Consider the following 27,735-nt stretch of genomic DNA (forward strand, 5'->3'; position numbering starts at 1 on the left):
GCTGCTCGAGGGTTCCTCCTGCTGTTCCCGGCAGGGTCTCCAGGGATCCGCGAGGGGACCTAACGTGCAACGCAGGGGGAGAGCAGCAGGGCCGTGGGATGTGAGCCCACCAGGAGCCCACTGGGGCCTGCAGAACACTCCTTCCCTAGCACTGGCTTCACTGTTGCTTTCTAGACTAAAAGGCTGAAAATGGCCAGGGAACCAAGTCCATCACTCGGACCTGAGGCCAGAGCTCAGGGCTCGGCTGACCCTCCCAGGCCACCCACTTCCAACAACACTGACCACTTCAAAGAGGGGGAGGCCGGTCCCAGAAGAAAAGTAGCCACCAGGACTTCCAGGGGTCCAGCCTCCACAACGGGATTTTACACTCCTCAAGAACCAAACGTCTCCCATCACAGGACCCTACACTTCTGGTTTTTCTAGGCTCTCCCCTTTAACAACTTATTCTTGCCACTCATACCCAAAATATATTTACGTCAGGCACTCGGGAGAAACGGTTTCCGACAGGTACTGTCACGCAGGCATCAAAGAAGCGACCACACAGCTCGCGTAGACTGCTCGTTTATTAGCACTGGTGCTGCGACACGACGGTTTCCAGGGACGCTGCTGAGGTGTGCAGAGGTGGGACCGCGCGGTGGGGCTCAAAGGGGGGTGTGGGCTCCTCTACTTCTTCCACTCGTTCTTGTCGTAATCCCACTTGGCCGAGAAGCCCTGAATCGGGCTGACCTTCATGTCGAGCATCCTCTTGGTCTGCTTGGCCACCCAGTCCTCCTCGAAGGTGTGCGGGAGCGGGCCGTACACTAAAGCCCAAAACAACATCATGAGACCACCCTGCCTTGACGAAGCATCTCCGAGCCCACAGGTCCTGCGGGTCAGGTATTCCCCAACATATCACACCGGCCGCCAGGCTCGCGAAGTCATCTCCCACGCAACACCCACACCCACCCACACACAAAGGCTCTGAATTCTGGGCATGGACAACTCTCGGTATTATTCCTTTGAGGATAAAAGATGAGCAATCAAGTAAGAGCCAAGAGCACCCAGATTTCTCTGCCAGACACAGCTCATGGGGCGCCCGTGCTAGCACAGGGTACAGACAGAGCCCCCACCGACTCGACGAGTGAGATCAAATCCACAGGCATGAGTAACCCATGTCCACAGCAGACTGCAAGGACAGGACTCCCGCTGTTGGGAATGAGAAAAGCCCATTCTGCCTGGATACAAAGAACCGAGAGAGACAGCACGGAATGAGCAGACAAGCCCCACACGGTCAAAGCAGAAACAGAGAGGCCTGAGGACCCAGGACTCCGCTCACTGAGATGCACTCGTCCTGCAACGCAAACAGCCCTTCCGTGAGCATGCGCGCCCTTTCGCTCGATCACACCCTCACCACGGCACCCCGGTAACCGTCTGGTGAGCCAACACAGCGCCACGGCAAGGTGGTGTGCCGGACAAAGCGGGGAAGTCATTCACTGCCGAGCGCAGCCTGCCGTGGACAAGTCAGAGCCCGCGCACACCTGCATTAACCTGAACCGGCTTCCCAAAGCCAGCCCGCAGGCCCGGAACGGCTCCCGGCGCGGAGGTGCCTGCCCCGCGCACACGCACCCTCAGTCCACTCGTGCGCACCGGACCCAATCCGGGTCTCGTGCGGCTGCGACCCGAGACGCCAGGCCTACGCCCCTCCGCACTCACCGTAGTACTTCTCCCAAATCAGGATGAGAGCGGTGAAGCCGACGAAGAACATGGCGGCGCCCACCACCGTCTTCCACTCATTCGTGCTCCTGTTCATTTCAGCAAAGCTCTCGTTGAACTTCATGCGGTACACTGCGGGGAGAGCACAGGCACTCGTGGGAACGGGGGCAGCCGCGCCCTCCTCCGCAGGGCTCCCCCCCTTCTCCCCCCAGAGCCGGGGACCAAGCGCGCGTGCCTGCGCTCATACACGCGTACACGGCACGACGAAGGGGAGAAAATGCACGGAGTCCACTTTCGGCACAAAAACCCACAGTGAATCCCTTCTTTAGATTACGGCACAGGATCTGCGTAATCCCGGAACTTCCATTCCCCTTTCCCAACTGACAGCATTTTGCTGGGCTGATGTCCCATCAGGAGGCTTCAGAGGACCCGGTCCTGCTCGGCAAGGCGGCAAGAAGCCACAGCCACCGGACCCCCACCTGCCTGCTCCACATCCACGTCCATGCCCGCCCCGCCCCGGGGACCAGAGCCCCACGAGCAGAGACAGAGGGGCCTGGGCAGAGGCGCAGCCCGCCCACGGAGCCAGGGCCCCGCGAGAAACAGCGCAGCGGGCCCCGAGCACGCAGGTCTCCGGGCAGCACCCCCCAGCTCGCAGCCCAGAAACCAGTCAAAATGCCCTCTCCCGCGCTCTGCCAACACTCCCGCTTCAATACCCACATTCAACTTTCTCATCCATGGAGAGGCTGCTCCAGGAAGCCTTCTCCTTCTCTTTCAAGGCCTTCTGGCCCGCAGAGAGGTTCCTCACGTGGGCCACATCGGGCAGGGGGTAGTCACGCCGGTCGACGTAACCCGGGAGAGCGTAGTCTTCACTCTTCACGACGCCTCCTACCAAACGCAGCGGACAAATGTGTGAATGTTCACAGAGGTTCAGAGTTACAAAGCAAGGCACATACGCCCTGAAGACCTCGTCACCCCGGCGACCTGCAGCCGTGTTTCAAGCGGCTCAGGGACAGTCGTGTGAAGGAGGGAGTGAGCAGGCCTGTCCCGCGTGGCGCAGACGGCAGAACGAGGGGTAACAGCAGCCCTTCGTACAGCCCACACGCACCTGCTGGGGCAGCTGTCTACGGGGAAAGAAGCACACAGCCCACGTCTGATGGGGCCACACAGAGGGCACCCAAGGGCTCCCAGGACACCCTCCTGGACTGGAGGAAGGCCCTTCTTTTTTTTTTCTTTTTAATAAAGATTTATTTGACAGAGATCACAAATAGGCAGAGAGGCAGGCAGAGAGGGGGAAGCAGGCTCCCTGCTGAGAAGAGAGCCCGAGTCGGGGCTCGATCCCAGGACCCTGAGATCATGACCTGAGCCAAAGGCAGAGGTTTAACCCACTGAACCACCCAGGTGCCCTGAGGAAGACCCTTCTCTCGGAGACTCAAACAAAGGAGGAAGCACAAAAGCAACAGAAAACCCATAAAAGAAACAAGTGTTCAAAGGTCAGAAACCGAAACATACGGCACCATTCACTATAACAAAACATGCGACCTTGTCCACTAGAGGCTGCAAGCAAAGGGCTCCACAGGGCATCAGGGAGCCACTCACTCCCGGGTTCGGGTTTACCAGGCACCTACCACGTGCCGAGCGCACTCTGGACGTCTGAGACCAGGGAACGAAGATGGCTGGTGCGCACGCGCCAGAAGCGGGACACGACGGAGACAGACACGTCATCAGGGGTTACGGAGCGAGGGCCCAGGAAAAAGGCAAGGCGCAGCGGAGGAAGGGCATCGGCGGCGGGTGCGCATACAGCGGCAAACAAGACCCGACACTCAGGAGAGGGAGACCCCTGTGCTCGACATGGACAGTCGTGTACTCGGCGAGTCACAGAATACAGGTTTGCTCTTTTTCTAAGACTGTACACCATGTGTGTTTCCTTACACATACACGTGAGTGTACATACAAAACTCTTGGCAGGATAAACCCCACTCGTTGTCAGTGGGGGAGGACAAAATGGGGATTTCTGATCGCAGATAGAAACTTCAGAGCCTTTAGACAAGCATGTCTCTGGGTAGTACTCAAGGAAAGAGGAAAACCGTTCAGAAAGCAGGAAAGAAAGGATAACTTTACTTTTATTTAGAGGTTTCCCTAAATAAAGCTGCTGAAATCTGCTTCTTCAGTTCTATCCTGCATCTGCCAAGAAAATGTGATCCAAACTGGCCTGGAAGTATGAAGTCCTGCAGAAACACTCACTTCCATCAGCTTGTACCAATGACTAAATTCTCCCAAGTCACGTTAACAACAGTTAAAATACATCATTTCACCTCAAAGTGGAATTTCTCTGAGGCTGATCTTTGCCATGCCAACGGCCAAGCATGCTTACACACACCTGAGCTTATCCCCAAAAAATTTAAGGTGGAAATGACTAGAACTACTTTCTAACTTTAAAATTCTAAGTTCGCTTAAAACGAGTGCACTAAAAAGAACGGCTGTACACCAGCGCTCGGCTCGCACGTTTACTACTACAAACAGAGGTGGACTGGGGTAATGAGAACATTCTAAACCTCACTGTGGTGGTCAGGACTGTCAACTCGGGGACTGAAATGAAAACCACTCGAGGGCACACTTTCAACGGGCGGATGTCTGCCGCGTGAATTACATCTCAATAAATTCTCATAACCGTGGAGCACCCTGAGCATAAAATCGCATTTTCTAGAACGAGGACGGCAATCTGCGATCTCAGGGCTGCCGGGGTTCCTCAGCATTTTGGGCTCAGTCCCCCACACCCCGCAAAGACTAGCATGCCAAGCATTCTTTGAGAGAGCGAGAGAGAGAGAGAGGAGACTTCTGCGTTCGAGAGAGCATCTCGCCGTCTGTCCTCAGCTGGGGTTTTCACTGAGGCTCTGCTGAGGAAGCCCAGGGCATGGGAGCTGCCCCCCGAGTCAGACGTGTCACCGCACCCGCACCCGAGTGCAGTGGTGGCCGCCGGCGGTGCATCACCATGTTACTATGCTGTGCAGAACCGGTGTGCGTCCTCAGGCACGACCTGCATGACTAACAGTTAAAAACAAAAGGACAAGGCTCGTTCAAGAGACCGCGGTGCCATCTGCGTACTGCATGAACACGCGACAATGAAGAGTAGGCAGGTCCTCAGCCGCACAGAGCTTGCACTCCAGAAGCAGAGACAGACAAAACACACAAACCTCAGTGTGTCACTGCCTCGAGCAAAGACAAAGCAGGGCCATGTAGGACAGGCAGCATCTTCACGGTGGCTGGCAAGGGAAGGCTCTTCTAAAATAACCTTTGCGTTGAGGCTGACGAGTAGAAAAAAGCTCGCACCCACAGCTCTGGAGCCGCGGCAGGAGCGGCGGCCCGCTGCCTGCGAGGCCCGTACCACGAGGGGCTGGATGCCGAGCAACCCTGGAGGGTTCGTGTGGGTATGCTGTTCGCTTCTTTGAACAGTGTGACGACATCAGAAAGGCTAGCTGCAGATCATAACTGAGGCTCGAGAAGCCACTCAAGGATTTCAAAAAGGAACTATTTTAGGGGCACCTGGGTGGCTCAGTCATTAAGCATCTGCCTTCAGCTCAGGTCATGACCCCAAGGTCCTGGGATTGAGTCCCGTATCAGGCTCCCTGCTCAGTGGGAAGACTGCTTCCTACTCTCTCTGCCTACTTGTGATCTCTGCCTGTCAAATAAATAAATAAATAATCTTTTTTTTTTTTTTTTTAAAGAGAAAAAACTTGATTTAAAAAAATAAATAAAATTCGGGCGCCTGGGTGGCTCAGTGGGTTAAAGCTTCTGCCTTTAGCTCGGGTCATGATCTCAGGGTCCTGGGATCAAGCCCCGCATCGGGCTCTCTACTCAGCGGGGAGCCTGTTCCCCCCTCTCTCTCTGCCTGCCTCTCTGCCTACTTGTGATCTCTCTCTCTCTGTCAAATAAATAAATAAAATCTTTAAAAAAATAAAATAAAATAAAATAGGAAAATCCTAAGAAACAAAATAAATAAAATTATCTGTGTCCACAGCATTATCCTAGGCAGTTTAAGAAATAGACGAAAATGTAAGACAACAGTATTAGCAATTCAAAGACACAATTTCAGGGAAAATTTCACACAGAAAGCAGTTACTGAGTCTTGACCCCAAGGTATATAAACCTTGCTCTCCAAATTCATTATCACCATTCAAGCCCTGCACCCGACCCTCACTAACACAACCTTCCCCATGAATTTGCATTTTGTCCTTTTGCCTGCTCTTCCTCTCCCTGGACTGCGGCAGCTGTGTGAATATGAACTTAAACCTATGGAGGTTAGGGACATCTGGGGGTCTCAGTCAGTGGAGCACCTGCCTTCAGCTCAGGTCATGATTGGGATTGAGACCCACGTCTCGGCTCCCTGCTCAGCAGGGAGTCTGCTTCTCCCTCTGCCTCTTGGCCCATTTGTGCACACCCTCCCTCTCTCAAATAAATAAATAAAATCTTAAAAAAAACAAAAACAAAAACCGAGGACATTAAAACTACTAATCCTTGAGCACAGTGAAGCTTCCCCTCAAGAAAACATTCCTGAACCCCAGGCCAGGCTAAATGGTTCTCCTCAAGGGCTGTCATTTAATCAAACACGGCCCTCACGTATCTCTCCCTCTCCCGACTGCAAACACCCTGTGCAATGATTCCTCTCGCGTTCTTTTTGTTCTCAATGCCTAACAACATCTGGTACAAAGATACTCGATAAACACAAAACTAATCTTGCTACGTGCCAGGCTCCTAGCTAAGATCTTTACAAATGTTCCAGGTGAGAAAACAGAGTCCTGCACATAAGTTGCTTGTCCAAGACAGAAATGAGATTAAACTCTTCTCAGGCTAGGATGTCCAGGCTCTGTCCCTTCCATGCCCCAATAATGTAAACGGTACCGAAGAAAATTGGTTGCGTGTTTTTTTTTGGGGGGGGGGGAGATCATTAAAATCAGGTATGGTGGACATCTCCTGAAGGGTGGAACTTGAATCTGAAAAAAAGGGAAAAGGAAGGGAAAGACGGGAAAGAAATAGCAACATAAACAAAGATCGAGACTAGTACTCAGCCTGACTCATAAATATTCTGTTATCTGTAAGTAGGCCCTGTTAAATATTTTTACCTCCCCCTAAAGTCCCACAGCGGCGGAATCGGGATCTCAGACACCTTGGGTCACCTGTGTTTGAAACTCCAGCACGAGGGCTTACACACAGTGGGAGCAAAATGAAATGAGCTCAGCCCATTTAGAAGAAAAATTACACTTACCATGTGCTCGTACACACACAGAGGTGGAAATCGCTCGCTTGCCAATTAGGCTAAACACTCTGGTAGCCAACATTCTGAAAGATAAAAACGTGCACCTTCTCCATGAACGAGGGCAAACACCTATTAGGGATCCCAGGGCATTTCATTTTTGCTTTCTTCCCCATAGCACAGACGACCCATTCTTCCTTAATGACTGTGAATTCAGAAATAACCTAACATGAGGTTTTTCTTAGCGGTCCACCCGATTTACCGGGCTGCCTTACAAACCAAACGCCCTAATATGCACACGCTACGGGAAATTAGCAGAAAACTGGCTTTCTTAAAAGACATGGAAGAGTGTTCTCCTAAGACTGAAAAGGCAGGAACTCTCCAGCGCTGGGTGACCCAAATGGGGTCGACTGTCCGGCGGAAAAGAATAAACAGCTGGAAGGGACCGACATGCAAGGCACGCAATGAGTAGCTGATGAAAACCTAGACCGCGCGCAGCACAGAAAGGGACATCGCGCAGGACGGCTGCAAACACGGCCTGGTCCGCTTCCAGCCCCTGCGGACAACGGATGACCTGGATGACCCACCTCTCCCCTGGGTCCTCCCAGCTTCGGGCCCTGCTCCGCTCTCCCCCTAGCTCCCCCTGCTTGAAAACGGACTCGCTGACGACGAAAGGGGCTCCGGGCGCATTTGGAGAACAGCCCCTCGGAGGCAGAAGACACTGAAGCATGACGTCAGGCCTGGGCTCGCTCGCACCCTCGTCTTCTCTCCCCGGCCTGGCCCGCGTGTAGGCGGACACTGGGCGGCTGCGGGGCTGCGAGGCGGAGCGCCTCTCCCGCAGCCCCGTTAAACCGGGGCGGTGGCGCAGCCGTCGCCGGAGGGCTGCGGCCCCAGGCTGCAGCGCGGACCCCGCGCCCCGCCCTCGGTCAGCGGGCGCCCCAAGGTCAGAGCCCGAACGCAGCCCGCGGCCGTGGCGGCGCAAACGCAGCCGGGCTAGATGCTGCGGGGCGTCACACAGGCCTCGAAGCGGCGGCCCCCGAGCCCCGAGCCCCAGCCGGGCGGCCTCAATGTCACCGGACTGCGAGGCCCAACCCCCGCTCCCGCCTGGCGCCGGGCGCCGAGCCGCCGGCACACTCGCCCGCTGGCTCCGGGCCCCTGGCGCTCCCCGACCCCGCGGCGAGGGCCGCCTGCAGCCCGCCGCCGCTCACCTGCCGCTGCCACCCGCCGCGACCGCCGCGACCGCCCTCTGTGCCCCGGCTGCGAGCGACCGGAAGAGAGCGAGGGCGCGCGCGGAGCACCACGGGATCCAGGAGGACCCTGCGCGCCGGAGGTCACCCGAACGGAAGCGGAGAGACGCCGCGAGCGTCGTAAAAGGCTGGGCCGAGCCGCTTTACGGCGGCGCCGAGAGACGGCTTTACGGCGGCGCCCGGCCAGAAGCGCGATCCGAGGGTGAGGCGGGCGCGTCGGCTTCTCCCGGGCGGGAGTCGGTGTGCGGGGAGCCCGGCCGGCAGTCAGGCCGGGCCTGTGTGGGCCTCCGCCGGCCGCGGGGCCGCGCCGGGCAGCCGCCGCCTCCTCCCGCTTCTCCGCTGAGGCGCCGCGCGGCCGGGCAGGGATCCAGGCCTCCGCCGGCTCCGGGGCCTCCGGGGCCCGGCCGGGCTCAGCATGCCCGGGGTGAAGCTGACCACCCAGGCTTACTGCAAGATGGTGCTGCACGGCGCCAAGTACCCGCACTGCGCCGTCAACGGACTGCTGGTGGCCGAGAAGCAGAAGCCGCGCAAGGAGCACCTGCCGCTGAGCGGCCCGGGCGCCCACCACACCCTCTTCGTGGACTGTATCCCCCTCTTCCACGGCACCTTGGCCCTCGCCCCCATGCTGGAGGTGGCCCTCACCCTGGTAAGCGCGGGACGGGCGGCCTCCCCTCCGCTCGGGGTCTGCGGCTGAAGAGCGCGGCTTCCGGGCGGCGCCCGCGGGACGCGCCCCTCCTGCGGTCGCGGTGGCGAGGGACGGGGTGCGGCGCGGGCGTGCGGGGAGCGCTCGGCGCGGGGCCGCTGGTGGAGCAGGAGCCGTGGCGGGTGCTCCTCGGGGAGCGTCCGGGGGTTGGGTCGTGGTCACTTCTTCGAGCCCGTGGCCTTTTTAGAAACAAGCCGCCGCCAACGGGGCCGTGGCCCCTCAGCGGTGCTTTCGGGACACAGACGCTGGAGCTTGGTTCCCGCGCTCCGTCCCGGAACACGTGTCTTGTTTGCCGCGGGTGTAGACGCCGTGGTTCTGGGGACCTCAGGACACCGCACCCCCAGACGCGAGACACGTCTAGGAGGGTAGCCTTGGTGGGGCGGGCGCTCGTCCTCCGCGTGCGGAGAATGTCCCGGTCCCCGCTAGTGACTTAGCCACACTGCGCCCTTGGGTTAAGTTTGCTTGCTTTAAGCTAGCTCTGCCCCCAGCGCGGGGCTCGAACTCAGCACCTCGGGATGGGGAGCCGGGCGCCCCCTGGAAGGCACCCGGGGTTTCAAACGCCAAAGGCTCTTTGTGACATTAGAAAGACCTTTTTGGCCAGCGCTCTGGGGTGTCTGCTCCAAGGACGGCCTTACTGCGGTGCAGAGTGGGGAGCTTGAGCGTGCAGATCGGCAGGCTGGTAGCGGAGTTGTAGGCAGTGGCTCCTGGGGGCTGATGAGTGGCGGAGGAACGACCACTTGAGAGTCCCCCCCAGTTGTTAAACCCTCCGGTGTTAAAACCTCCTGTAACCTCAGAGCTGCCTCCTTACCTGAGTTGATACTGTTTACTTTTCACTTAAAGGTAAGTTACACACTAAAAAAAGTTAGTTCATAGGAAAAGTAGTAAGTTTGAGGTGTAGGCAGAGCTCCTTTGTCTGTACTTAACACCAAGTGAAATGAACCCGTTTCATGGTTCACCCAGTTATGACACCCATGGAAGCAGGAAGTGCCCCGGGGCCAACGGTCCCGCCCTGAGGTTACCACACACATCTTTGAGTGCCTGTTAAACTGAGCCATGGTGTGAAATTCTTCATAGGATCGATCTCTGGAGAGGACATGGGTAAGACGTAGGTATTTAGGAAGTCGGTCATTTTAGCCCTTGAAGAAATGCACCGTCAGTACCAGATCATCGCTGAGCTGTGCATGGGTGTAATGCGCGTCTTTTCATCCAGCTGCCTCCATTACTCTGTTCTCGGGACTCGCAGGGTGGTTGGATATGTGAAGCGCAGTCACTTGCAAGGAGCTGGATTTACCAGGAGCATGAATGCAGGATTGTTCCATTTTCCAGCAGTGTGCCAGGCCTGTGCTGGGCTGTGGGTCACAAAACCTGCCAAGCACTCGAACTTGCAGGAAGTAGAGAGTACAGTACCAAGAATAAATGGTGTACGGGCTCAAGCAGAAAGTGGTGAGAGTAGCTAACCCGGGAAGGCAGGCGAGGCTGCCTGGAGAAATGGACATGCAAGGAGTGACACAGTGGGCCAGCCATGGTAATGGCAGGGGCGGGGAGTGGGAAGGGGAGGTGAAGGGAGAGCATTCAAGGCAGAGGGACCAGTGTGGCAAAGACCAGAGAAAATGGGGTGTGGAGGGGCGCTAGAGTGTAAAGGGACCAGGGGCAGAGAGGGGTGAGCAGCAGACAGATTCCATTGTACAGCAGCTTGCGGATCACGCAGAGAAGTTGGGGCACCGTCATGAGGACAAGGAAGCCACTGGAGGAGAGTGGCACAGCTGGATTTGCGTCCCGCAGTGATGGCTGCAGCAAGGAGACAGAGTGCGCAGAAGCATGGGGAGCTGTTGCTTCTTCGGGGTGGACGGAAGAAGAGTTGGCCAGCTGGCCGAGGAGTAGCCAGAGGGGCGAGGTGTATTGCTTTAAATCCATTTAAAATCCTGTCAGAAATACCTAAGCATCTTAAAGACAACCTTGAGCCTCAGTTGGGATCGTCCAAGTATTACTAGTGCTTTTCATTCTTAAGTAACCTTCACGGGGTGAAAGCGTTATGTTACTGTTATAAGATATAAATGCAACACTGGAGGGAATTAGACATACAAACTACAAGCAACTGCCTTGGAGTCGCTTTATGTGAATTTTCCCGGAGGACCAGAGCTGCCTCCCAAACCACTTACCCAGGGAGGGAAGATGCCCAGAGGAGACCTCGACTCTTAAAATAGCCTGCTGCCATCAGGCTGTTAAGAGGGAGAGGGGCACTGCCTGAGGCCCTGTTCGGCCTTGCTGCCGTGTTACTCCACTCCGCCCTGACCCTCAGCCTGCGGCACTTCCCCCAGACATGCCCATCGGTGTTTAAGGCTCCCGTCCGGCAAAGTTAAGTCTAAACTAGATTCTCTGCAACAGCTTTTTTTTTTTTTTTTTTAAGTGGAGCCCAACTCGGGGCTTGAACTCACAACCCTGAGGTCAAGACCTGAGCTGAGATGAAGGGTCAGACACGTAACTGACCGAGCCACCCAGGCGCCCCCTCTGAAAAATTTTTACTGGGTTAAGGTATTTAGGTTTGTGCCGTTCAGCATGTGACTTAGCAACGTTGTAACCTGAAGGCAATGAAAAATCTCGGCCGGGGAGCTGTACTTTATCAGTGAATCAGCTGTGGTAGATGTGATTTTACTAAGGTTCTAAATCCATGAAACTATACAAGTGAGGCTTTATTCTCATAGCTTTTTTCTATTCAGGGAGTTTCGTATTGTAGTTATTTTTAGTAAGTGGGAAAGACTCACTTGATATGCAGTCCATCAAAGGGCAGCATCCGATTCCTTTGAAAAGCTTTTCATTATAATTTTCCACTTAAAATCCTTGCATTTCTGGGTGCTTTTCGTTTTGTTTTAAGTACTTATGCCTGTTATTTATCCTTATAACCCTTTGACGTAGGTAGTGATGGAATTATTTCTAAGAGCAAAAATCCATAAAACGTTAGCAGGAAAATTAGCCTAGATCTGCTGTTTCTGTAATCCCTTTTTGTCCTTTTCCCCTCGTTGATTTCCTAGTTCTGTGGAGCCGCTTTTGATTACATTCTGTCGAGATGACTTTCTTATTTGCCATTTGGTCTGATCACCTTGATTTCGGCCCAGAATTCTTTCTGCTGCCTCCTTGTGTGCCTTCTCTGTGCTCATCTGCATGGGCTGCTGTCCTCTAGCTCTTCCCTAGCCCTGTTTTCTCTCCAGAGCATTTACATTGACATGCCAGCCAGGGAGAGGGAGACGGCTGCTCGGGCCCTCGTTTCGGTTCTTCCCTCTGAATTTCACCCTCTCCCCTTTGCCTTGGGAGCTCTTTCACGGCTTCAGCTCCTTCCCAGGCCAGAGAAAAACCAGTCTCCCACTTGAGAAGGAGCTTTTCTTCTCAGTGAATCTAGCCAGCCCTCTCCTTAGGCTCCCAAGACCTGCTTGTTGCTGCAGACAGCGAGGCTCACAGACACCCTCAGCTTTTAAGTGGCAAGTGTGGGAGTGACGCCCTCCTCAGAGTGGCTCTTATCAGCTCTCTTACCTGCTTTGTGGCGATGGCATAGTCGTATGAGGTAGGTAATAGTGCTTTGCAAATTCTCGTGTCACACGTGCAAATGCAGGCAAGTTTGCAGAGAGGAGCTGCTTTCTTTGTGCAGAGCTGAACTGGGAATGACCGAGTAGGGCCCGGTGCCTTTAGTAGTTCTCCTGTGTACCTGAGATGAAACAAGCCAGAAGGGCATCGGGCAGAGGGTGGCAGGCTTACGCACGGTAGAAGTGTCCTTCCTCCTCTCTGGAAGGTGAAAGAAACTACAAAGCAAATGTGAAGATAGTCCCTGGATGCAGTCAGTTGTATTAAGTTGACATCAGGTTTCAGAGTGCCGTCCTGAACTGGGCTTCGTGTGGATCGTTCACAGGATGTGCGGCAGGAGAGCAGGGAAGAGGGAAGATGGGTTCAGAGAGCGGAGGGACAGCTGCTCAGTTCTTTGGCCGTGACCTGTCCCACTTGGGTACGAACTAACTTGACTGAGCAAGCTGCCTCTCAAATCCACTAAAGCTTTTCATTACTGAGCCATTTGGGCTTTCTGCAGGATTCTGGAGCCCCTCGAGCCCTGCCCACCCCATCCTTGCCTCCCCCCGCTCACTCTGCTCACCTTCTGCCCACCGACTTGTACCACACTCCAGGTCACTCTCACCCAATAAGGTCTGGCTCCATTTCTGAAATCGCCAAAGAAAATGCCTCCATATTATTAAAAACTTGTTGACGCAACCTCTCTGCAGCTCTGGTACCTGGTGGGAGTCCTTAGTTCTACATGCACCCTTTTGTGTTTTCCATTTTTCGTTTGTGTGTCTATCTGGACAGCTGTGGACAGGCCGTACATGCCTATCATAAGCATCCTTCAAGGGCACCCGGGGGCCTCAGTCATTGAGCCTCTGACTCTTGGTTTCGGCCCAGGTCACGATCTCATGGGTTAGGTGATCAAGCCCCACAGTTCACACTCAGTGGGGAGTCTGCTTGGGGGGTCTCTCCCTCTGCCCCTCCCACTGCTCATGCATGCTTGCTCACTGTCTCTCAAATAAATAAGCCTTTAAAAAAAAAAAAAAACTAAAATAAGCACCTTTACAGTTAACTTGGTTGTCCTTGTTTGAATCATTCAAAAGTTTTAAAACCAAGCCAGAGGGGCACCTGGGTGGCTCAGTCGTTAAGCCTCTGCCTTCGGCTCAGGTCATGATCCCAGCATCCTGGGATCGAGCCCCACATTAGGCTCCCTGCTCAGCGGGAAGCCTGCTGTTCCCTCTCCCCCTCCCCCCTGCTTGTGTTCCCTCTCTCGCGGTGTCTCTGTCTGTCAGATAAATAAATAAAATCTTAAAAAAAAAAAAAAAACCAAGCCAGAGCTTTTGTGACCTGGTTTGCTTTTGGGGCAGTCTCTTCAGAGAGTTCTCCTGGAAGTTCAAGGTCATGATGCCATTTTTCTGCTGGAATTGGTTAGGTCCTTAGGTTTGTCACAAGAATCACCTTCACGTCAGGTACTTTGTGTGCTCCCTGAGGACAGATGCAGGGTGATACCGTGTGCCTCTGCTGGGGGACAAGTCCCCTACTGTACCTCACTCCCAGGAAGGGATCTAGGAGCAGCTTAGAGTGCCCACTCAAGACAGCTCCTGGAGTGGTCAGAACAGCAGCAGCAGCAAGTAATAATCCGCATAGTAAATGTAGCTGCGGTCAGCCAAAAGTGGTCCCTCAACACGTCTGCATCCTGATGCTCGAAACCTGTGATCTGTGACCTTACTTGGCAAAGGGACTTTGCAGATGAGATTAAGATAAGGACCATGAGGCAGGGAGATGAACCTGGATTGTATGATGGGCCCCTTCCTTCTTAGAAGGAAAAAGGAAAGGCAGGATCAGAGAAAGGAGATGTGACTAGGAAGCGGAGGTCAGAGTGATGCGGCCACCAGTCAAGGAGTGTGGGTGACCTCTAGAGGGTGGACGAGACAAGGAGTGGATTCTCCCCTAGAGCTTCTAGAAGGAATCAGTCCTCATGACTCATTTATTTATTTATTTATCTTAAAGATTTTGTTTATTAGAGGGAGAGAGCACAAGCAAAAGCAGACTCCCTGCTGAGCAGAGAGCCCCATGCTGGGCTCAATCCCAGCACCCTGAGATCAGGAACTGAACTGAAGGCAGACACACTTAACTGACTGAGCCACCCAGATGCCCTTATGCTAACCCATTTTAGACTTATCTTTAGTTCTGACTCTGGATAAAGGGACAAGCCTCACCAGAGAGCCAGGAGAGGGATGCCTGAGTGGTCAGTGAGGACACACTCAAGAGGCTGGTCTTTGAGTAGAAGCAAAGGCTGAGAGGGCTACACTGAAGGGGAGGCTGATCTCTGGGGTTTGAGGTCAGGGGATGTGGCAGATGCTAGATTTTAAAGCCAGGTTATGCCCTTTGGTACTGCAAAGAGACAGAGGAAAAGGGAAGAATTTGCCAAGGTAAGCAGCAAGAGAAAGTTTCTGGAACCCGTTCCTTTAAGAGGTGATAGAAGCAGAATGTAAGTGATTTGGAAGTAATTGGTAACAAAGTTACAGTGAAAGAGCCATTGTAAATATTTTGGAGACATAGCCCTAATCTTGTGGATGGGTGACCAAAACATGTAATTGGTTCAGTGAGCCTTGGTTTTGACCCAGTATGGTAATTTGTGAGCTCTTAGGAGGCCAGAATTATTATTCTAATCCTTGTGTGAGCCAGGGAACCTTGGACTCTAACCCTCTTGTGAAGTCTGCTTTTAGTCATAGGGAACACTTTGCCTGAGCCCCAGACTAGTAATACAGCCATGTTTTTTGAAAAAGAAGAGTATTTTTAACTAGTTAATTTGCTCTGAAAAACGAGGATCAATTTTATTTCCTCTCCTGCAGACTGAGAATAGAATTTATCGCAGTATATTATTAAAATTCCATTATGGCAAAAACAGGATGACATTTTGTTGTTTTTAATAATGGCATTAAACCTGCAGGAAGTTAAATCTGATGCGGGAAGAGTGGCATTATAAAACAAACGCTTTGACAGGGAGTTGAGTGAGAGAGAGTGTGTGTGTGCATGCCTGTGTACATACCCATGTACCCGTTTACCCCATACACTGACATGAAGTGTTTCTGTGGTTTGTTGCTAGGAACACAGAAATTTAAATACAACATAAAAAGACTTGGTTTCAAGAGACCAAGGTCCCCATTCTGGTTCTGCTCCGTGGCTATGCAAACTTAGGGCACCTCTAGCTTTAGTTTGCTTATCTGTGGAGGCTTGACCCCAAGAGCACAAGGGCTGCTCAAGCCCCAGAATGCCTCCATTCTTTCTGTCTTAAGAGCAGGTGGGTAAAGATGGCCCTACCTCCCCACGGTGCCACACCTGCGCAGTGTGTGTGGGCACCGCATCCCCCCAGTGAGGGTGAGGCCACGCTCACCTGTTTTCTGTGGCCTCCCACAGACCATAGACAACAAGCCGGTGTGACCTTTCTCCTGGGAAAGAGGACTCAGAGATTATACTGTCTCTTTTCCCAGCATTGGAGTTGGGGCCAAGGTCTCCTATGTTAATTCAGAGGTGACATTTAAGGGAAAATCACTCATCTTTTCCTCCCAATTTCTGTTTCTCTTTCAGATTGATTCATGGTGCAAAGATAATAGCTACGTGATTGCCGGTTATTATCAAGCTAACGAACGAGTCAAGGATGCCAGGTATGTCCGTGCAAAAACCCTGTGGTCTGAGGGAATGATCGTGGGACAGATAGTCTCTGATGTGCCTTTTGACCTTCTGTGGGCTCTGTGAGAACAAAATCCCTCCCCGTGTTCTGTGCTTGTTTCTAGTATTTGAGAGGAACTGTGATGTGGATAATTCCAAACAACAGAAATCCTAACAGTTACATTAATTTGGGATTGTGTTTTGTATCTTCTTTATTTTGCTTGGAGGGAGTTCATGCAATGAAAGCAACAGTCCGGGGCCTCCGATTTCTGTCCCAGCTAAGAATGGTGTAGGGCAGAACATTAGGAAAGAATACTGCTCTCTTTGGGGACACATAAAAACTTCTAGATTTGGTGCTCTTGGGGTCTGAGGAGAGGAAGTGTAATGCTGGCAGCTTCCTTCACGTGGGCCTCTGGTTCTCACTGAGCAAGGCTGAGGACTTGGTGTGCTTTCTGCCTTAGTCTCTGTCTCACCGGAAAAACCGATGGCACGCTGGAGTCTGGAGGATGTGGGAAGGGCTCATCATTGGTTGTGACCTAAGGTCTGGCAGCGTGCGCACACGGAGGGTAGTGCTGTGACAGAAGGCGGTACCGTCCCCGGGCCTGAAGGGACAGGGAAGGAGGAGTGTGGCGAAGAAGTCCTCATCAAAGGAAGCAGTGCCTCTTGGTTTGGGGCCGCGGCCAGCAGCCAGCCTGCTGTGTATGACCTGTTAGGGAAAGCCCCAGAAGGGTCACTACCCTGACTTCCCTGGTATTTCCGCCAGCCGGAAGCCAGGAGCAGATAGGAGGTCCCCCGCATGGCGCTCTCCTGCTCTCCTCGCGTTGTCAGATAGCACTGGCTGACTCCCGAGTCCCGGCGTCCGGGGGCTGCAGTGGAGGGTCCCAGACCAAAGCCCCACCTGGAGTTCTGAGCAGCTGCTTAGCGCAGGCGAGAGGGTGGACTCAGTAGTGTGTTTGGAAATCCACGGTGAGCTGGTGCCTAAGTGCTGGTAAGGCGGGGTCGCCAGGGAGGTGCTGAGCTCTACACAGCCCCATTAAAGCCCCTGCTTGGACGACCACACACGGGGCCTCTGTGGTCCCGGGACCCACCGCTCCCACTAGGACCCCTTCTCCATTTGCTGCCATCCGCCTCCCATGCATGGACGACTCCGTCTCTGACCCGGAGCCTATACGCAGGGCCCTTGTTGGTGCTGGTCTTTGTTACGTGGAAGACTGACCCCGGGCCAGGCTCTGCTGGGCAAAAGCTAAACACCATTGGCCTTTGCCCTTCGGTTGCTGGAGGGACCATGAAAGATACTGCCAGCCCAGCACTCTGCTGCCAGACGGGGCCACACGCCCTGAGGCGGGTGCAGAGGCTGTGACAGCAAGCGCAGTGAGGAAGTCCTCCCCTGGGACCACCAGAGAAGCCCTCGGGGAGGGCTGTCATCTGAATGCCCAGGAGAGTCTTGTCGGGTGCACGTGTGGGGAGCAGGAGGGAAGAGCGTCCGGAGAGGGGCCGCATGCAGTGGACACCCGGTGGACTTGGGAGCTTTACTTCGTAAGCTGTGGGGAGCTGTCCTTGGAGGGAGGGTTCCCTGAACCAAGCAGTTCTTAGCCGCTCTTGCAGAAAGATGAGGGGACCAGGCAGGAGGTAATGGCACCAGTTTGTCGAGTGTGATGTCTCCCTTTCCACCCACTTCTCCCCAAATCCCCACCTCACATGGTTGCCCCAGACGTGTGTGCATGACTCTCACCTGGGTGCCTCATTTGGCTCACGCTACTCCCATCTTCCAGGTAGACTTGAATTCAAATCATAGGTAACTTACTAGTTTACCTCTTGGGCCTCAGTGGTCCTATCTGTGAAATGGTAGTAAAAGCTCATGCCTCTGTTCAGACATCATTCTAGCCCAGCCCAGAATTCTCCTACCCAGACAGCATTTTCATGCTGCTCGGAACTTCTAGACTTTTCTGGTACCTTCACCTGCTCTGCTCAGGAGCTTTTGCATTCCCCCATCACTGTCTGTGTTTATCTACCTACTAACAGCCCATTGCCAGGTCTGTAGGGGGATTAAACATGAGCCAGGGGACAAGAGTGCCCGATCACCCTGGAGTCCCTTCTGATGAGTCCCTGCTGGATGTAGGGGTTCAGTCCTCAGGACGTGTGGGCCGTTGCTGTGTTAGGATTTACTGGCGCTGTCCTGTCTAACCCTCCCAAGGACACTCAGGTGGAATAAGTAGCCAGAGATGGTCACTGCACAAAGGCCACACAGATCGGAAGCTCAGGAGCTGAGATTACACTAATTTCCTCCACTAGTACGATCTGCCTCTGCCTAGAAAACCTTCACTTCTCTCTTCAACCAGACTTGGCTAAAAATTTCCTCTTTTTTTAGAAATATCAGTGGATTGGGACGCCTGGGTGGCTCAGTCGGTTAAGTGTCTGCTTTCAGCTCAGGCCATGATCCCAGAGTTCTGGAATCAAGCCTCGCATTGGGCTCCCTGCTCAGCAGGGAACCTGCTTCTCCCTCTCCCCTCTACTCCCCCTGCTTGTGTGTGTGCACACGCACTCTGTCAAATAAATAAAATCTTTAAATATATATACATATATATTTTTAAGTGAGACCTATGTATATAGATAGATAGATCAGCTGATTAACAGTGTCTCATAGCATGAGCCTTAAAACCAGGTAGACTTGGATTCAAATCATAGGTGACTCACTAGTTTACCTCTTGGGCCTCAGTGGTCCTATCTGTGAAATGGTAGTAAAAGCTCATGCCTCAGAAATTGGTCTTCAGGACAAAGTGAAGCAACATAAACCGTGTTTAGCTTCGTGCTTGGTTCAAAGTACAGGCTGGTACTATTACTGGTTCTGTGTATACTTTTTTCAAAAAAGGATCATTCAAACAAACTATTGGGACTACACCAAAATAAAAAGCTTTTGCCTGGCAAAGGGAACCATCATCAGAACAAAAAGGCAGGCTAGTAAGCGGGAGAAGGTGTATAGAAATAATAGATCCCATAAGGGGTCAGTATCCAAAATATATAAACGACTTAAACAACTCAACACCCAAACAAACAAACAGAAATGGAAAGAGGACCTGAATAGATGTTTTTCCAAAGAAGACATGCAGAGAGCACAAGAGACTCGAGAGAGGGTGGTCAGCACCACTGATCATCAGGGAAGTGCCTGTCAAAACCACAGTGAGATGTCACCTCCCACCCGTCAGAACGGCTAGGATCAAATGCACAAGAAATACCAAGCATGGCTGAGGACGTGGGGAAAAATCCTCTGCACTGATGGTGGGAATGCAGCCTCTGTGGGAAACAGTGCAGAGGGTCCCAAAAAGTTAAAAATAGAAATACTCTATGATCCACTAATTCCACTAATAGATAATTAACCAAAGAAGATAAGAATGAAAACACTAATGAGGAAAAATATATACACCACGGTGTTTGCTGTAGCCAAGGCACAGAAGCAGCTCCTGTGTCCGTCCGTAGTGAATGGACCTGGAAGACACGGCGTGTATTTACACAGACTAGGACTCAGCCGTGAAACAGTAGGAGATCTGGCTGTCGTTTTCCAAAACACGGATGGACCTACAGGGTATTAAGCTAAGTGAAATAAGTCAGACAAGAGAAAGACAATACCGTATGATTTCCCTTACATGTGGAATCTAAAAAACAGAGCAGTTCTTGGAGCGCCTGGCCGGCTCAGTCGGTGCAGTGTGCAGTCGTGAGTTCGGGCCCCATGTTGAGTGTAGAGATTACTTAAAAATAAAAACTTTTGAGGGGCGCCTGGGTGGCCCAGTGGGTATAAGCCACTGCCTTCGGCTCAGGTCATGATCTCGGGGTCCTGGGATCGAGCCCCGCATCGGGCTCCCTGCTCGGCGGGGCGTCTGCTTCCCTCGCTCTCTCTGCCTACTTGCGATCTCCGTCTGTCAAATAAATAAGTAAATAAAATCTTTTTTTAAAAAATAAATAAAAAATAAAAATCTTCGAAATAGACATAAGAAATTAATTAAATTAAAAAGGCTCTTAACTGCAGAGAAAACCTAGTGGTCGCCAGAGGGGAGGTGAGTGGGGGAGCGGGGACAATAGGTGAAGGGGATTAAGAGGCACGAACTTCCGCTGCAGGTGAGGTGCAGAGATGAACCGTACAGCATAAGAAACGCAGCTTAAAAAAAAAAGGTCGGTGAGCTTTTTATGTTATAAAAAGAAATGTAAGGTGCTTGTAACTGTTTTGCTTGCTTACTAAACTCCAGGTCATTGTGTCGAGTTTTATTATAGCACTTCCTAATTGCTGGGGTTTGCTTCGTGATTTGCATATCATGTGGGTGGATGTCAGTACCAGGCACAGCACCCTGGTCTGAAGTTAGATGCTCAGTAAAAAGCTTTTAGGTCACGATTGGTCAAGCAAATGCCTAGCTTCGTGCTAGTTGGGAGGGGGAAATGGACAAAGCAATCTCTGCCTCCAGGTGCCCTCAGTTTTATTTGACTGCTGAGGCTTCACAGGAGCAGAGTTAATACAGCCTAGTAAGCAAAGTAGTGACCTTACTGTCATAACGTGACAGTCCTACATTAGGAATGCAGTTAGGATTGGGGGAGGTCAGTATTTGAGACAAAGTACAGTAATACCAAAAAATGTAGACAGAATTGGCAGTTCTTTCAAATACTTTTTCAGTTTATTAACTATAATCTTATAAACTCTTTTCAAAAGAGTGTGTTTTAGGGGTACCTGGGTGGCTCAGTTGGTTAAGTGTCTGCCATCAGCTCAGTCATGATCCCAGAGTCCTGGGATAGAGCCCCAGTCAGGCTCCCTGCTCCACGGGAAGCCTGCTTCTCCCTCTCCCACTCCCCCTGCCTGTGTTCCCTCTCTCACTTTGTCTCTCTCTGTCAAGTAAATAAATAAAATCTTTAAAAAGGAAAAAAAAAGAATACATTTTAGAGGCACCTGGGTGGCTCAGTCAGTTGAGCGTCTGTCTTCGGCTTAGGTCATGATCCCAGGGTCCTGGGATAGAGCCCCACATTGGGCTCCCTACTCAGCAGGGATCCTGCTTCTCCCTCTCCTTCCGTCCCTCCCCACCCCTGCTCATGTTCTCTCTTTCTCTCAAATAAATAAATAAAATCTTTTTTAAAATTTTTATTTTTTTAAAGGATATTCTTTTTTTTTTTTTTAAGATTTTTTATTTATTTATTTGACAGACAGAGATCACAAGTAGGCCGAGAGGCAGGTAGAGAGAGGGGGGGAAGCAGACTCCCCACTGAGCAGAGAGCCCGATGCAGGGCTTGAACCCAGGACCCCGGAACCATGACCTGAGCCAAAGGCAGGGGCTTTAACCCACTCAGCCACCCAGGCGCCCCTTTTAAAAATTTTAAATTTGAGTTCTTGGGCATCTAAAGTGGTAGTTCTTGTTTTTGATGAATGTTTCTTGACACCCTTCCTTCCAAAAGTCACTGGCTACCATGATCATCATAAGTGTTAGGATGATAGTTTCGTAAGTTTCTTCATGGCAGATGCTTTATGCAAATGCTGACTTTCCCCTTTGCACCTGAGGTGTGAATGAGCTAGGGACAGGAGTGTGTGTTGTCCACATTTTGTGGAGGAATAGGCAGGCCTCCGTGGCTCCAGTCCAAATTGTTGCCTTTCGCCGTCTGAGCCCCGGGAACTGTGTGCCTGCCGGCTCCTGGGAAACACGGTGTAGCTCTGCTGTCCCTTGCAGACCTTTCCATGGTGGCCTGGGGGACAGGAACCCCTGGGGCCCTTTCTCTTTGAAGCTGCTTTGTTGTTTCATTTTTCTAATCCTGTAGACTTACAGTCAGTACATCACTACAGATTCTCAATTTTGAACATGAAAATAGAAGACTTAGATAAAATAATTCTTTTTCATAAAACACTATTAATCTGCCTTTTTTTTTCCCCAGCTCAATCACTACATAATTGTATAGTGTGTTTCCTTAAGTAAACCCACAATTATCAATGTGTTTTAATGGCCGTTAAAATATACTTTTTTGGCTCAGTCCTTGCTTCAAAAAGCTGAGGCTCTCATTGTGCTGGGAAGATAAAATGCACGAAAAGTCAACCGTGCACCGGGGAATAGGTGTTAGAGCACTTTAGAAATAAACAGGGTTTAGAGACAGGACAAACTGGCCCCCTCGGGGGCAGTGTGGCAAGAGCTCCCACAGAGGACAGTGTTTTCTGGGCATGAAAGATGGGAAGCGACGCAGTCAGCAGAAACCGATGTGGAAGGGCATCCCAGCAGGGAACAGTGTGAGTGAGGGGAGGAGGGTGTGAGGGAGACCGTCTGTAGACCGCTCCCCCGAAACTAAAGACACACAAGACTGCTTCTGTGAGCAGGAGCGGTGACTAGGTCCGCAGGGAGAAAGGCCTGGCTCTCCCAGGCTGAGGACATCACAAGCAGTGGAGGCCAGCAGGGAACAGGATGGAAGTTTCATTTCAGGAAAATCGATCTAAAGAGAGTTTTCAGGATACATGAACTAAGAAGAGCCTAGAAATTGAGACCGGTTAGGAAGCAATTTTGGAAACCCAGGTGTGGAGTGAACACCTGAACACAGCAGACGGCAGGGTGACCCGAGGAGCCTGAGGCAGGGTGTGGGTGTGCAGCCCCGCCGGTGTACGGCCCTGGTCGGGGGCCAAAGAAGAGTAGCAGATCCCAGAACCTAGAGCAGGCTGGCGGCCCAGACGCAGGGGGCTCTAGCTGGGTGACCAGGGAGGGTGCGGGTGCTTGGCAGGCCTCCAGGGTGCTGCCCCTCGAAGGTAAGGGGCAGGCGCCAGATTGCACAGTGAGGTGACCAAGTGGCGCCTGGAACTTAGAGTGGGAACGTGCAGCAGGGAGCTATGGCCTCGAGGGGTGCTCTCTGTGGGATCCAGGGGGCTTTCTGTTTAGAAGGTGCCTCTGCTGGGGGCCCCTGGGGGGCTCAGTCGTTAAGCGTCTGCCTTCAGCTCAAGTCATGGTCCCAGAGTCCTGGGATGGAGCCCCGCATCGGGCTCCCTGCTTGGTGGGGGGGCCTGCTTCTCCCACTCCTACTCCCCCTGCTATGTTCCCTCTCTCGCTGTGTCTCTCTCTGTCAAATAAATAAGTAAAATCTTTTTTTAGAAAAGATGCCTCAGGGCGCCTGGGTGGCTCAGTGGGTTAAAGCCTCTGCCTTAGGCTGAGGTCATGATCTCAGGGTCCTGAGATTGAGCCCCGCATCGGTTTCTCTGCTCGGCGGGGAGCCTGCTTCCTCCTCTCTCTCTGCCTGCCTTTCTGCCTACTTGTGATCTCTGTCAAATAAATAAATAAGTAAAATCTTTTTTTTTTTTTAATAAATAAATAAAGATGCCTCTTCTGGAACGCACTGACGTGCTTTGCACCGTGCTTCCCGTCGCCCTTATAGCATTCCCTTTCCTTGGCACAAGGTCACCTCTGACAGTCATGAGGAGCGCACAGGTGAGGGGCGCCGCCCTTAGTGGCAGTGCCTGTGAGCCCCGCCTTGGGGAGACTGCAGGGCGGCAGAAGCTGGCTCGCAGTCGACTCACTGCCGCGTCTTTTGCAGTCCGAACCAGGTCGCAGAAAAGGTGGCCTCCAGAATCGCCGAGGGCTTCAGTGATACGGCTCTCATCATGGTGAGTTCCTCTCGGGTGCGATCGTGTCCTCTGTTGCCAGGACGGCTGCTGAGCATCCTCTCGCTAACATAGATCTTGAGCCCATGAGCCGTCTTCTGTGCAGACGCTCCAGCAGACCAGTGCTGCCCTCTGTGGTCTCCTCCCGGCTGCAGAGCCGGGCTTGCTGAATCCCAGGCATGCCTGAATGCGCTGCGGTCACAGCGCGCTCCACGCCTCCACAGCTGGGGGCGGGGGGGGGGGGGGGCTCCTGCTCAGCGGCTCTCAAAGTGGGGTTCTGTGCCAGCCGCATCAGCACCGCTTGGGAACTTGTCAGAAGTGCAGATCCTCAGGTCCCAGCTGGCTGCTTCAATAAGCTTCCAGATGATTCTGACTCACGCTCAAGCGCAAGGGCCACTGAATTAGCCGACCGCCCACAGGGAAGGAAGAAGTCAGGTAGACAGTAGCGAACATCAAAAGCCTTGTTAAACGGGCTCCGTTCAGACAGGATTCGAGCAGGGAGAGAAGTAGTACTCAGAAGCTCCGCTCGTGGAGAGCCTGTAGTCCTGCGTGTGTTGTGCATGGCGCACGGGTAGCCTCGGACCACATGCGAGGTGGGATCGCACGCACCGGATTTGCAGTGTCTGCACTGCGGGGGTGCATGCGGCCCTGCGGAGCCGGGCCAGCCGCTGGCTCTTTGTTAGCCGTGTTCACGAGTGCGTCCTCTGTCTTGTGCGCAGGTAGACAACACTAAGTTCACGATGGACTGCGTGGTGCCTACGATCCATGTGTACGAACACCATGAAAACAGATGGCGGTGCAGGGACCCACATTAGTGAGTGCCGCATTCTCGTGATGACCTGTGCGCGGCGTGGGGCTGGCGGTGGGGGGGGGGGTGCTGTTCCCGGGTACCCGGCGCCCCCAGGAGGCTGGCCCTGGCCTTCTGCTTTTAAGTTGGCACATCCTCCGGGGCAGTGTACAAGCTGCAGAAATCCCGCATGCTCCCCGGCTCCTGAGAGAGCCTGAGTGTTACTCCCGGGGCTTCTGCTCCCCGCCCCAGGGCGCCACACTCAGGCATTTGCTTTGGTCATTTATAATCACCACCGTCCTCCAGCGTCTTCAGATTTTCCTCTGGAGGGGGTCTCTTTCATGTCTTAACCGTGCCGCGTAGTATACACATCTGTGTGTTTGAAACGTGTGTTTGCTACCATTCGCCATTGTTCTCCTTTATACCACTGTGTGTGCGGCCGGTTTTCTGTTTCCTCTGTTGGAACGCCGCCTGTTTTTCACTGAGAGGCTGATCTCTCCTGTTTCACCTCGTAGTGATTACTGTGAAGACTGGCCAGAGGCCCAGAGGATCTCAGCGTCACTCCTGGACAGCCGGTCCTACGAAACTCTTGTGGATTTCGATAACCACCTGGACGACATTCGGAATGACTGGACAAACCCAGAGATCAATAAAGCTGTTTTGCATCTGTGCTAGGGAGGGGTCTGGTGACTGCTGTCTGGGCATTTCCACTACACTGAAGAAGAAAGCTATTTTTAAATGTAAATAAGATCTCTCCTAGCCTGTGTGGAAAGCTGACAGTTTTCAGAGGTGGCACATGCCCTGACAGAGGGCAGACTGTCCATCAGCCGTCTTTTTAATGCAGAGTCTAGAAGAGGTGCAGACCGTCCCATCTGACCGTCCCTGTGGAGTCCTTCCCACTTGTATGTTGCTCTGATCTCCAAATCAAAGCTGTTTCTGCTTGTCCAAGATTGTTCCTATTAAACAGTTTTAACTAACCTTTTACAATCTGGAGAGAATACTTTTTAAGGCTTATGAACTACCTTTTAAAGAAAAAAAGGAAAAAGCCCAGATCTTATACTTGTGTGAGTGTTTGTGTGTTTCCATCCCATGGGTTTCATGTGGTCCGGTCCTGGGCCCGGGTGCGCGCGGCTGTGAACAGAGCCGCTCCGAGCCGGTCAGGGTCATGTAGCTGTCGCGACCACACAATGGGAATAATGCCACTGTTGCCTGAGAAACCTTCATCGTTAAGGAGCAGAGGGAATGCTTCTCAGTCAACCAGAAAGCTTGCAAACCTGTGGAATCAAAACAGGGAAAATGGAATTGTGCTAAGATGGTCTTTAAAAGGCAAAAATCAGTCCCAGCTCCTAACGCACTTCTGTGGTTATCTTAAATGATTCTAATCTGTCCTCAAAATAATTTTTTCTTCTGTATTTGAAGCAACAGCAGCCAAATAAAACTTAGACTCCCCGAGTTTTACAGAGCACTCTGTAATCTGTATGGTTGGAACCCTGGGGTAGGCTTTTAAACGCCATCCTGGGAGATCCTGGGGAGACTTGGTGGTTCTGCTGCATTTTTTCTTTCCTAGATGAGTCATTTCCTCCACCTCTTCAGATAACATCTTCCCCTTAATTTTTTTTTAAAGATTTTATTTATTTATTTGACAGACAGAGATCACAGGTAGGCAGAGAGGCAGCCAGAGAGAGAGGAAGGGAAGCAGGCTCCCTGCTGAGCAGAGAGCCTGATGCGGGGCTCGATCCCAGGACCCTGGGATCATGACCTGAGCCGAAGGCAGAGGCTTTAACCCACTGAGCCACCCAGGCGCCCCTTCCCCTTAATTTTTGAAGCTGGTGTTACTTTGTGTGCAGACACGGATGGAGGGGTGACGGGTCGACGCGCCCTCTCTTCCTCACTCCTCGCCTTGGATGCCCGGCCCATTATGATGGAGTGCCATGAGCAGTCTCGCTCCCACTGGGCTTGTGTGTGTTTCAGAAAGGGAGAAGGATGGCCTCCAGCCTTTACCTGGATTAAGTGCTCTTTTCCTGGATTAAACCGATTAAACCGAGCCTGTGCTCCCTGCAGCTCCAGGTCAAGGAACTGGCAGAGCCATTCAGAAGGAAGGTGTGGCCAAGGCCAGTTTGCAGGCGTTGCGCTTTGAAGGCCCACACTTGTTTTCGCTCATTTTCACCTCGCCCCGGAATTCTTGTACTTGCTTTTCCCACACGCTTTCCAGGAGCGTTGTGCCGCCCTCCCGTTCGGATTTCGGCCTAGAGCCAGGCCCCCCTTTCTGTGGCTGAGTCAGGCGTACGTTTTCAGGAGAACGCGTGTTAAATATTCCAAAAGGAAGAATGTATCCTTAAAAAAAAACAACAACCAGATTTCCAAAGTGCGGATGCCACCTCCTATATCCTTGTGAAAACAGCAGAAGCCTGTGCTGGGCTCCCTCCCACTTACCTCCAGGGCCTCGCTGTGGGGTCTCGGGGCCCTCAGGCTCCCTGGCCTTGAGAACCAGCTTCTTGTTTCCCTCCCAGGGATAAATGGGAGAATCTGCCAGGTAGCTGCGCATTCATAGTCATCCTCTGCCTTTTTATAGAAAAGACTTAAAGAACTGGCACAAAGTATATTCGTATACTGAAAAAAATCTTTGTCCATCAAAATGTTCCTAAGTAGTTCTTTCCCACTTGAATCGAAGGGATGGGGGCGGGGTGGGGGGTGTAGAACTGCCCCTCAGAGCCACCCACAGGCTTCGTATCATTTAGGTGGACTTTGTCTCTTCCACGACCCCCATCCAGTAAGAAATGAGAGGGACAGATAAATTATTAACGGATGTAAATGTCATTTCCATTTCTAATCACGGTGGCCTTTAAGAACTGAGGACACAAAGTGGTAAGTCGTCAAGAACTTCCCACATAACAAAAGCAGCGTGCTTGCTAGGGGGAAGTCAGCCTGGCTCAGTCCAATTAAATTAGGTTGATTTAGAACGGAAAACAACTTGAAAATCTTGAGCAATTTAAATTTTCAAGTCTGAATTCCGGGGATCTGGTATTTTCAAGCCACCTTGGTGTGGAAAGTTCTCGTGTAATTAGCCTTGGTTGAACAGCCTATTTCTCGGATGTACCTGGAAAGCCCATTATTCCTGCGTATAGTGACTCCTAGCTACAAAAGAAAAATACTGGCTTCTAGAACTGCCCCTTTTCGTTGCATCCGTCTTACCCCAGCCGCTCTTTCATAACATCGTGGTAGGTAAGATGCAAGAAAAGTCGTCACCAG

At 52.4% G+C, this 27,735-nt stretch overlaps 2 protein-coding genes across 3 annotated transcripts; one reads left to right on the forward strand and one right to left on the reverse strand.

Annotated features, from left to right (window-relative positions):
* Positions 1–545: 545 nt before the first annotated feature.
* Positions 546–8,367, reverse strand: COX4I1 (cytochrome c oxidase subunit 4I1). The gene is made up of 5 exons (XM_080827948.1): positions 8,149–8,367; positions 6,953–7,026; positions 2,410–2,577; positions 1,693–1,824; positions 546–800 (listed from the first exon to the last, which is right to left on the reverse strand). The coding sequence occupies exons 2-5, from the start codon at positions 7,023–7,025 to the stop codon at positions 664–666; spliced, it is 510 nt and encodes a 169-aa protein (XP_080684074.1). The 5' UTR covers position 7,026; positions 8,149–8,367; the 3' UTR covers positions 546–663.
* On the forward strand, positions 8,338–25,937 carry EMC8 (ER membrane protein complex subunit 8). 2 transcript variants are annotated; one of them, XM_080827947.1, is made up of 6 exons: positions 8,373–8,402; positions 8,503–8,833; positions 16,022–16,098; positions 23,633–23,702; positions 24,419–24,513; positions 25,002–25,937. In XM_080827947.1, exons 2-6 carry the CDS (start codon positions 8,603–8,605, stop codon positions 25,159–25,161), a joined length of 633 nt encoding a protein of 210 aa, XP_080684073.1. In that variant the 5' UTR covers positions 8,373–8,402; positions 8,503–8,602; the 3' UTR covers positions 25,162–25,937. The 2 variants fall into 2 exon arrangements, with proteins under 2 accessions (XP_080684072.1, XP_080684073.1); XM_080827946.1 differs by having other exon boundaries at positions 8,338–8,833.
* The last annotated feature ends 1,798 nt before the right edge of the window (positions 25,938–27,735 follow it).

This window comes from Martes martes (assembly GCF_963455335.1).
Source record: "Martes martes genome assembly, chromosome: 17".
Lineage (NCBI taxonomy): Eukaryota > Metazoa > Chordata > Mammalia > Carnivora > Mustelidae > Martes > Martes martes.